The 12,277-nt window shown below is 34.6% G+C and overlaps 1 protein-coding gene across 1 annotated transcript; it reads left to right on the top strand.

Annotated features, from left to right (window-relative positions):
- Window positions 1-76: 76 nt before the first annotated feature.
- LOC124364618 lies at window positions 77-4,029 on the top strand. The gene is made up of 5 exons (XM_046820230.1): window positions 77-167; window positions 255-379; window positions 2,111-2,234; window positions 2,926-3,243; window positions 3,413-4,029. The coding sequence occupies exons 3-5, from the start codon at window positions 2,124-2,126 to the stop codon at window positions 3,671-3,673; spliced, it is 690 nt and encodes a 229-aa protein (XP_046676186.1). The 5' UTR covers window positions 77-167; window positions 255-379; window positions 2,111-2,123; the 3' UTR covers window positions 3,674-4,029.
- Window positions 4,030-12,277: the final 8,248 nt, after the last annotated feature.

Raw genomic sequence — 12,277 nt, 5'->3', positions numbered from 1 at the left:
CACTGGTGCAGACATTAAATATCACTATGGATACCTACCAACTTAGTACTTCTCACACTAAATACACTACATTCACAATAACTTACGACGACACGTATGATGCTCTTTCTGAGTCATGTGAATCGTGCAAAACACTTTCACCAATAATTGATCAATCTGAAAGCAGTGTAAGTTATACAATAATTAAATGTCTCAATGACATTTGTCCAGATATTTCAACAATTTATTAACTTTCTAATTTTTACGTTGTTTAGGAAAAATTAACTGAAATACGAGGAGGCGTATACTCTTTTAAAACTGAATCATTTGGATGTGAAAAAGATGGAAGTGGTGTTCTTAAACAGTCAGTGAGAGAATTATATAGCTCAGATATTCTTAAGTAAGTATATTCATTTACCAATATTATAGACTGTGAATTATTACTTTGTTTATTTATTATTATTGTCTTTTCATGTAGCATCTAATATCATTTTACATTTTTTAATAAGAGGAGTGGTGCTTGCTCTTTTCTTTTGATAAAAATACCACATAATTATAAAAGAAAGACGTTAAGCATGAAAACTTAGAATGTACAGATCTAAAACAGCCTGAAACTGTGTCATGTGTAATTTGTAATGGAAACAAACACGTTTTCTTAGAAGAGAAGCAATCTCTTGCAAAGTTGTTCTTGAATATTATTATTTTCATGCTTTAGGTATAAATATACCAGGATTTGAAAGCAATTGGCATAAGTAAACCTTATTTGGATTTGACACCATGTAAGCAAAGTATTCTACATTAAAACAAAACGTATTTTCATTAAGACTGGATGAACATTATTATTGAAGCACTCGTATGTATGACTTCATGTGTTTCTCAAAGTCAGGTAATTTTCATATCCTTCTGTGTCAATAATACAAGTTGTTATTAGTTAATACTTTTAATTACTAAATGGGACAGGTAATTTGTATATCCCTCTCATAAAAGTTGTTATTAGTTATTACTTTAAATTATTAAATGGGATAGGTAATTTTTATATCCCTCTCATAAAAGTTGTTATTAGTTATTACTTTTAATTACTAAATAATTCATCCCCAGTATTTGCCTTTTAAAATATTTTTATTTTACAAATGGTAAAATAAGTAAGTAAGAATGAGAGTGGAACATTGGTCCAGCATAAGATTTTAAGATTTGGTGGGTATTTCTACTCTGACACACAAGAATTGTGGTCAGTGCAAAATAAACCACAAAGCAACAACCTCCCCTAGCATTTCATACCCTAGCAGGAACAAGGAATGATAGATAAATCTAGCAATTGCATGACTTCTTTATTGTTATAGCTTTATTTTTGTAACATTCATGTTTTTTATTTTGTCAGTTGAGCAAAAATTACATTACTTTGATTGCCCTAAAAACTCTTACATTTTTTTAGATCAAAATGTTTTTGAATCATGTCAGAGATTGTTTTTCTCTTATGCTCAGAAATGGTTTGATGAATACTTCTTTAGAATACCGCAGTTTTGTTCCGTAGACAACCACAAGTCCTTTCTGTTTTTTTGTGTAGCAAATGCAGATGAAAATTTTCCATGTGTACTAGCTAACAGATTGTTATTTTGATGACAACATGGTTTTAATACTCAAATACCAAAGCAAAAAAATTTAGGAAATTCCAGATTTTTTAGAAATTTTCAATTATATTGCCAACAAATGAGTGTCATCAACAGTTGCAAACTTGATCAAACTTGAACTCATGCACAAACACTAATAAAATGTATATTAAGAATGGAGGACAATATGGAGTGGAGTTGCTTATCTTCTGTGTGTTGAGAAGGATTTGAATACAAATTTATAAAAATTACATACTCTTGTTTATAATTATTTATTCTTAAGCAAATTGAGATAGTGGAATTTCTCAGAGAGTCTAAATTTTTTAACATGATTGAAACTGAGAAATCTTCATTAAACATATTAGCTATGCCAACGGGCCAATTCACTTAGTGCTTCACGAAGTAAGAATAATGCAAAAAATTGTTTTAGTAATTATTTATATCTAGCAAATCACATGCTGATGTAGAAGTCCCATACTTTTTCAGGCTTATATATTGATTCCTTCAGTGTTCTCTTTTTTCAGTGGTTTAGGTGATATGCTCTCTGTTGGTTACTTTCTGGAAAAGCATTTACTAAAACTTCCTATCATAGGAACTTGTGGATTTTCTGCTGTTTACACCCCTAACCAGTCGTACCTTGGACCTAAGGTAATATAAGAATTCTTTTCTATTCATTTCAAAACTATTACTTCATTTACCTTCTCTGAATGTTATCAAGATTCCTCATACTTCACTTAATATGAGTTTATTTTACCATTATCATTAATTTTGTATTAAGTATTTTGATATTACAACAAAAACTACTGTAATTCTTTTGTTACCAGTGACTATTATTACAAAAATTATATTGGCACTCACTGTCATATAAATAATCTGGCTATGATGTTAATTTTGTTAATTTTTATTTTTCCGTACTATTATATGTAAAAATCAAAATAACTAATGGTGAAATACTTACCCTTAGTAAAATAAATATTTATCTCTGATTCAAAATAGGTAAATTTTAAGTTTTTCACTCAGTAAACACTTTTAATTTATTAATTACAATATATAATAACAAATTATACAGTAATAAATAAATATGCACCAAAAATTCATGCTTACAAAAAAAAAGGAAAATGTAACACAGTGGTAAAACAATAAATCAAGTTAGATTTAAATATTTCAATGTAACACATACTGCTTTTATTGAAATGTCTTTTTAGTCTTAGAATGGCTTTTCAATCTAGGCAGCTTTTAAAAGGACATTAAAAGATAGTTTAATAATCATTAGATATTCTTCAATGTTTAATATTGTATTTACTATTTACTAATGGCACTTATTAACTTTTTTTAACAGATATGCATTGATTTTGGACTGAATGTTGCAACAGCAACAAACAACTACTATCACTTGAAAACCAACTACACTTCTAGGATTGTAGTGAACTTTGGAAACACTCATAATTTTAACAGTAGTTGCAATCCTATTGATGTTTATTTCAAAATGAACGTTGCCGAGGTTTTAGATTTGGAAAGAGAAATTTTAGGAGAGGTTCATAATGTCTACCGAACTGAACAATGTGATCAAGATTTGAAAGTTTCTCCAAGTTCTTTAACAGAAATTGAACATATTTCCACTTCTGAATTGGAGAGAATTTCCATCAGTTTCTCTCAGGTACTAATTTTAATTTTATTTTCTTTCTTTCAATTCATTAGTATTTAATTCACTACAACATTTTTAATTAGTTATATTGCAATAAATAGACAATATACTGTGTTGTATCCATTCAACACAAGGTTATCCACCATACACATTTTTAATTATTTCATTGCTTATTTTTTAGCTGCCAGAAGGATTCCACCACAAATTGAATGACATCTTGAAAGCATATTTTCCTCAGCACACTCTCTATGAAAGTTTACTTGCAGAAGAAGCTGATGAAACTAAGCTCACTTTTATCAAAAAAGATAGTCAATACTATCTTGATGTGAATCATCCTTCTGTTAATACATTCCTTAAAGATGTCGCATTAGATCTTCATCCTGATGTAATCCAATTTTGCCACAAGTTTTGTAAATATCTTATGCATAATGAAATTCTGTAACATAATTAAATATGTAATGTATGTGTGAATATCTTTAAACAAATTGAAAATATATGTTTTTTTGTAGTTTTTGCTTTGTTTTCCAACATTGAGTAAACCACTTTTAAAAGACGGTATGAATTTAATCTATTAAGTTTGTTTTATGTAGTATATGTTAATATACCAAAGCAACTGCACAGTTCTTTGTGGTTGCTCATTCAGTGCAGTTCTATTGTAATCCGTATTTTTTAGTTCAGTTTTAATAATTAATGTTTTGATTTTATTTAGTGCATGTTTTAGAGATAGTGTGCTTGAATGAAGTCAACACAAAGATGGTTGTTGTAGTTCCTGACTTATCCATGTCACAACGCTCATACGCTGGTATGGTTTGTTTACTTTAACCTAGATTGTAGCTATGTATTAGGTTAGTTATCCACCTAAAGAAGGTATCAGATTACAGACCTTGAAATGTACTGTTACTGATTTTTTGAATGGTAAATGTTCAGAAATATCCGGTTTTCTTCACTAGTTTGGGATATTATACAATGCAAAATTAATCAACCTGTAGAATGTATGTTAGTTGTTTTCTGTTTGGAAAGCTTTGCTGAACCATACTAAAAATCCAAAATGAAAAGATGGTCAACTTTATTACTAAAATCAACTGACGCTCATTTTTGAAAAGGTACATTTTTTTATTAGATGCAATATTTTGTTATAAAATCTGCAATAATAAAAATATTAACCTCAACAAAAATTATAGAACATTAAAATACATGACAGTGCAAATTAGATTGGCCTGTGCATGTTTTCTAATAAAAGTAATTATTTTTTACTTTTCCCTTAAATATCTGAAAACTTGGATTTTTAGGTTGTCTTTACATATCAACTATAGCATGCATATTGAGATTTCTGAATTTGGTTTATATCAAGAGTGCAATAATACAACTGAAGATAGCTCAATATAGCATACTGCCCATTCATATCAACAATCAGTCTGTAAGCTGACCATGTAAAACGTTGTTGAATTATCAACTGTACAAGTATTATTGTTACTAATTATCGAAGCCTCATATAATTATGTCAATCAGAAAATTTATTTAGCTGAAAATTCTACTGTGTATATTATGTTACTTCCCTTTCAGGTACAAAACTAATTCTAGTGTAGTATTTGTAATAAAAATAAGTTTTGTTTTATTCAACATTATTATCTTTACAGTAACCATTAGTTTAAATAAACTTCCATCTTCTTGTTTCACCATTCTATGAAACCATATAAAGCATTCGTTACGACTTTCATTGTTTATTCATACCTGTTTCCAATATACCTGTTATTTAGTCAACTCTAATCTAAATAATGACAAAGTGAATAGAGTGAATTTAGAGATCCAACTCAACATTCAAATGTGAAATAAATTTAAATTGTAGTTTGGGTAAATTTTAAAATACCTTTGTACCTAGTTGTTGGTAAGCACTTCACAGTATTGCAATTGAACCTAAAATTAGGAAATTATTAACTACATTAAGTGCATAAAGACTAAACCAGATGAAAACCCAAATATAAAGAGTAGCTTTTACTCTAAATACGGTTCAGAGTGATTTTAATAAAATTCAAGGAATACACAATTACACTTGTATACATGTTACACTACTATCCATGTTAACTACAATTCTGATTGCTAGTTAGTCTAAAAATAAAACTAAAGAACATGGGAGTAAGGTGTACTGCAGGTAAATGGTTTGAAAGCTACTTGACTAACAGATCCCAAGCGGTAGAGATCAAAAGCCTCAAATCAGATGTCTTTGTGGAAACTATATCTAAACAAGCCATAATTAAATCAGGAGTTCCGCAGGGCTTGGTTCTGGGGCCTGTCCTGTACATAATATTTACAAGTGACCTTCCTCGCTACCTCGAAGACTACAGCAATACAATTATGTATGCTGACAATACCGCACTGTTGCTAAAAAACAAAAAGGCTACTGATCTGGAAATACAATCTTTTGTTGCCTTGGGAATGGCACACTAATATTGTCATGCTAACAGCCTGGTACTGAATGAGAAAAAAAGTCAACAGCTTATCATTGGGAAGAAAAGAGAGGAAATTGCAGGACTACCAGATGTGATACAAGAAGTGTCACAAATAACATACTTAGGAGTAGTGATAGATGATAAACTTACCTGGTCTGACCACCTAGACAAGTTGTGCTGTAAACTCAGCTCAGCTCTGTATGTGCTACGACGGCTGAGACATATATCTAGTGATGACACTACAAAAGCGGCGTACTTTGCTCTGTTTGAGGCACATGTCCGATATGGGATAGCGGTGTGGGGTAATTCCTCTAGAACAACCACAAAGAGGGTCCTAGTTCTGCAAAAAAAGGCAGTTCGCATTCTAGCTGGCCTTGGACACAAAGAATCATGCTGCACAGTCTTTAAAGAACTAAGGGTGTTGATTGTAGTGAGCCTTTTCATCCTAGAAACTGCCTTACATGCTAAAAAGCAAAACCTGCAGAGAGGAACTGATATACACAATTATAACACTAGAAGAGCCATAGTACTTCCGATCCATCATCTCACACTCTATGAAAAACAACCAACATATTTGGGAGCAAAATTCCTCAACATCCTGCCGGAAGAGGTGAAAAACGCTCACTGTGAGAAAAAGTTGAGAAGAAACATCATAGCATGGCTACAACAGCGCCCCTTCTACACAGTGGACGAATTTGAAAACTGGAGAAAGACTTTTGAATATTTGTAGTGGTTTTGGTGACACATTTACTGTTCTCAATGAATGATGTAAATAAAGAATTATTGTCTATTGTCTAGGTTGAAACTTCATAATATATGATAATATGAATCATAACATACCCTGAGGATTTCAATAAATATCTATGTACTGTTAAGTCATTAGTGAAAACAGAACTTTAATAAATAAACTATTTCTGATCAATAATTAGGGTTAGTTTTGGAGAATATTTAGTAATACTTTTAGGGAAACTTAATACGCACAGAGTTATACTTAAAATATATATTTTGACGCACATTAAATTAAAGGTAGAATTCATGTGCCATCTCTAAATACCTACTAATTAATTATACACAATTAGTTTTGAAAATTTTCAAATATTATTAATTAATTCAAAATTTGTTGCTTTGAGATTTGTTATTTCATTTCTTGATATATTGCAATTTTCTATAATCTGATTGGATGGATTAGTTGTCCATACCACTTTGAAGCTTTAAAAAAAGCTCTTGATATAGAGAAAATAAAGTTCATTATGGGAAAAAATCTCTACGGAATATAAATGATGAACTATAGTATTAACAGGTAATCATATTTTTAACAAGTTTATTAGCCTTGACACACTAAAATCTAAGTTTCTGAAATGCTTAATAGCCCAGTCAATCTAGGTTTTTACCCGGAAATGCGAGGTATAAAGCTAATTTTTTGCACAGATGTCCATTATGGTATACCAAATCACATCCTAAAAGTCCCCGCCCGTCCCCCGTGTGCGTCCCCCGTTTTAACGAAATAAAGGGGGGAGGGGGGCGCGGCTTACTTAAACGCACATTACTCGAGAACAAAAGCAGATGGAGGAAAAATAACAACTGTGTTTAATTCAGAAAAATATAAGCTACAAAATATTATGATGATTTTCTTTTAATCAGTTTTAGTTAGTGCATGAAAAATTGTTAACCAACAAAAAAATGTTGATTTACTCTTTATTGTTAAGGTTTTAATACTGAAGTTTTTTTCTCCTATATTTTTATTTTATCAATGGTTTTCCGTCAACACTACACTTTATTTTCTTTCTTTAAATGTATATTTCAGTTGGGAAATAAACTGGTATATGAATAAACTCCAGTTGAAGTATGTAGAATGAACGTGGTCAATGGTCTAAAAAGTATAACATTAGCATGGTATTAAATAAATAATGTACAGAATACAGTAAAATTTAATGGTTTAACAATTACATTTTTAAGTACAATCATAAAATATTATTAATTTAAAATAATATTTGTACAAATCATGTTAACTATATTCAATATGATACCCAATTTTAATTTATTTTAATGATTTTAAAATTTACAACCGTTATGTCAAAAAGCAATTGTATTGAACAGTGTGTTGTATCCACTATCTTGTTTAAAACTGACCTTTAGTTACTATCAACGTCCTCTTCCTCTAAATCAATTGTCTGCAGTGTGTTGTTGCAGTCTCTGCCTTGACAATGAGCACACATTGCCGAACAAGCTAATCCTGACCTTATGCAATCACACGATCGGGCACACTCTTTCTTGCAATCACATGTAATGAAATTCAAGAGTTTATCAGGTGCCGGTGGCAAAGTCATAGATTGTGGTACAAGAACACCGTCTTTTTCAAGCCAATCCCATGAACATGGATCCAGATCCTTCCCAAGCCATTTCTGCACTTGATAGTAAACCCGCAAGGTGTGTAAGCGTGCGGCATCTGAAGTGGGTGGTAAAACAGACAAATCAAAGCTTGAAGTAATCTTCTGTCTAGCTATCAGTTTATTGAACATAAAGTACCTTAGTTCATTTAATGTTTTGCACTTTGTATCTCCGTATATCGCAAGAAAGTATTGTTCTCCACATGATGTTAACATGTCAGGCTCAGCAGTTGGATCTTTGAAAATGTTTGACATTTTTTGAAGTTCCGCACTTTTTTCCAACACTTTCCATGGCACTTTCTTCCCTTTTCTAAACGTGGCGGATGTTGTATCGCATCCAGAAAATGCGTGTGCAAACAGTATACAGTCTTTCATATTGCCTAAGTTACTACTAATTTCAGCTACTGGGTAAACTTTGTAGGAACCTTTACTGCCTTCTGGTTTGATGAAGAATAATGTATCAGAACTTTTAACTCCATGCACAAGAAGTGCTAGAAGATCAGTGTCTGTACCAACCACAGCTGTTTTCATACCTTTAGAACACTGCTGAAGAGCTGTTGAAGCAATCAAAAAGTCAGCATCTGCTACAGCTTGTACAACTGAAAAGCCAGTTCGATCAAAATGTGATTTCAGTTCACTTATAAGTCGGCTTTTATTTGCAGCGTTACCAAGAAATTCAGCCTGAGTCACTGATGCTGTCATGTTTAAGTCGAAATGTATTGTTCTTGATTGAATTCGACATGCTCTTCTATCTTGCTCTTGGTTCTTTGTGGTCGCTGGTCCCTCATAGCCGTCAAAAACTACGGTTACACTTGAACCGTAATGGATGCGAATAAATTCAACATATCCTGAAATAATTTGTTCATATGTGGCAGGCTTAGGCCAAACAGCATGATAAAGCAAATGTCCTCCGTCCAATACATAAACACAGTCTTGAGGCCAACTATGAAGGGTAGGTGTGCTCATTTCTATAACATCACAAAGTGCTGACTTAGCTGTTTTTCTCATCGCTGCTGCTCCGTTAAAGAGAGAAGGTGGCCTCGGAGCCAATTCAAAGGCCATGTAATCTTCATAGTCAGATGGAGATTTTAAAATACACGATATTCTAAGAAACAGTTGATTCGGATTCACTTCTATAACATCGTGACCTCTTACTTTGATAGTGGCATAAATAGCAGCAAGAGGAGTAACTTTACTTTTTCTTTTAAGTTTTACATCACCAAACGTTTGGCCAGTCATTTGAGTCATTGCAAGAAGACCTGTTTCTGTGGCGGTCTCCGGGTTTATTTTAGCATCAGCAACTGTTCCAGTCGACAAAGAAATTAAACCTCCATTTATGTCAACACTGAAAGGCGAATGTGACTTTAGCCAACAAAGTAGTTTGTCCAAATCTTTATCATCTCTTGATTGCCGAGCATCGCGTAGCTCAACATGTTGTTCTGTAGTTCCAGAGTTTATGTGACACAATTTTTCAAACGCAATCGTGACAACAGAACAGGCTGGACGCGCTAGGACAAATCTCGCTAAGTTACTGTCAGTGACGCCTCTTCCATGGATAAGTTTACCTGACACTTTCAAAGAACGCATGAGCTCCTGCTCAATCACCATATCTGTCCAGTTTCCACCCCAGAACCTTTCTGTCCTACGAACTGTAAAGAAACCTAAAGAAATGAATCTCTCGAGCTCGTCTTTACTTAGAACCTGTGGTAAATCTTCCATTTCCTGGACATAGTGGTGTGCATATTTTGCATACTGGAGGTGACCTGAGGAATGGAAGTACGGAAGCATTGCTTTGATGCAAGATACATGAAGCGTGAAGTCACCAGTACGTTCCAATCTTATGTAAAGGCGCATTAGCGCAACTAATCTAAAATATAGCACCCACAACTTTCCTGTGCGACTACGAGTTTCTTCTGCATCACATGTTTGGTTTAACGCTGTTTCTAGTCTTTGCAGTGATTTTGAAGCACTAACATCATCAATTTTAGTCTCATTTGTGAGGAAGTCAGTGTGGAGTTTTTTAAGTACAAGCAAGTCCTCCTCTGGTACGTTGTCCACCATCTCAAGCAGAATAACTCCCAGCGCCAACTGTGTCAAAAAGTGAGCCCGTAGAGCTCTAGCATAAGCATGCCCTGTTATCATATGTGGGATTGAAGATTTCAATATTAACAAAACGCACGCACTGGGTGTAAACAGAACGGGCACTCCGCCTCAACTACAGTGCAGTTGTAAACATGTTCAAGAACGCATGCGCGACACGCCGTTCACGTTGAATCCTGTCAGCGATGACTGTGCCTCTGCCGCACCGCGACCGCTGTCATCGCACCGTGCCGGCGCGGCGCGGCGGGCGTCCGGCTTCGCTATTAAGTAAACACTCACGATTGTCTATAAGTTGTGTATACTTTATTAACATGTAATAGAGCTTTTACAACTTTGTTACATCAAGAAATAACACTAGAATATAGCATTATAACACAATTCTAGCTAAAAAGAAAGTAAAACAATAAATAAATTAATTATTAATGCTTAACGGTTACAGTTATCACATTTTATCACATGACCTTTATTAATGGCCACATTTTACTGAATCTAAATCAGTTTTTTATATTTCTGTATATCTTACCGTTCTAAAGCAGTAAGCGTTTAAGTAATATTCGCCCCCCTCCCCCCTATTTTCGTTATACCGGAAGAAGCATACAGGGGACGGTAGGGGACTTTTAGTATATGGTCAAGGATATCATAAAGAACATCTGTGCCAAAATTCAGCTTTATACCTCGCATTTCCGGGTTTGCATGATTTTTTACCTAGATTGACTGGGCTATAAGCTTTAACACAGACGAGCCTTTACTGCTACTAAAAAATACTGTGTTCCTAATCACTTGGTTTTTAGCAAAGAAAAAAACTGTCCAAGTAGTCTTTAAAACCAAAGGCTTATGTAGATACAGGAATAACTGGTACTGACCTCGAAACTAATACAAAGTACCTTGCATTGTAATTGACTTCAATCTATCTTGGAAGCCACATGTAGACCAGCTGTGCAGGAAACTCTGTTCGGGAACCTATCTAGTTCCCTATCTAGAGCAGCGTAACATTTACCGCCACCTGGAGAACTACATCGTGGCCAGACCGGCCGGCACCGAGCTTCTCCTCGCCACTCTGCCGCATCGACACGACCTGGACCTGGACCACCCCGTACACGTGGAGACCGTGCTCGTGAATGCCTTCGTGGAGGAACTGGCTGCCCGGCACAACGTCCGCTTATTGAAATTTGATTAAGTCGGCCGAAGGTATTTCACGAGACACGGTCAACATCTCTCCATGCGGGGGAAACGGATGCTGGCTGGGATGATTGTCAGAGCTCTCGCTTCTTCGAGTCCAGAGACGCCGTCAACGTCCCTCGAGAGCGCTCCGGCGGCCATCGCATCTTCTCCGCTCGAGCCAGTGCCTACTGAGGTTGTTGGAGATTCGACTGGGACCCTACAGCCATCTCCAAATCTCCAGCGCCTCTCATACGCGGATACCGTGAGAGGACTACCTAGTGATGGTCTCGATGGACGCTCTCCTGTCTCAAAAAACTTGACAGTGCTGACCAGTGCGGAACCAACCTAGGGAGGACCTCGGATCCAACATCAAAAAATGCTCATATTTCTAATCTCAACATTCAAAATTCAAAAATTTCAATTCACAAGCTTAAAGTAATTCACCAGAACGCTCAAGTTGCGACTAACAAGGTTTACGAATTGGCGCTTTTGTGTGAAGAGCTTAAACCTGATGTGCTGGTTGTCTCGGAGCATGGTTTCAAGCCCGAATCAATCGATATCTTCAAAATTCAAAATTTCGAATTGGCAAACTATTTTTGTCGAAATCATTTTAAAGGGGGTGGTGGTGTGGCGATTTTTGTGAAAAAATCGTCAAAAATCGAATCTTTTAAAATTGACAACAGTTTGGACTTGGATTTTGAGGCCGTAGGTATCAAAGTCTCGTCAAACTCTTTTGGTAAATTAACGGTTATTGGACTTTACAGGTCTCCAAATGGCTGTGAACATTCTTTTTTTGAAAAGTTTGAGCATCTCTTAAATCGTCTTTCTCAAAATTCAATGAATTTCGTATTAGTTGGTGATCTTAATATCAATGTAATGGACCACACCAACCCCCTTACCCAGCGGCTTCGCGATGTTCTAAGATCTTTTAACTTAAATTGGTCCGTGAAT

The sequence above is a fragment of the Homalodisca vitripennis genome, chromosome 6 (assembly GCF_021130785.1).
Source record: "Homalodisca vitripennis isolate AUS2020 chromosome 6, UT_GWSS_2.1, whole genome shotgun sequence".
NCBI lineage: Eukaryota > Metazoa > Arthropoda > Insecta > Hemiptera > Cicadellidae > Homalodisca > Homalodisca vitripennis.
Note: the sequence above shows the minus strand (reverse complement) of the source record. Positions and strands in the feature narration are given on the sequence as shown.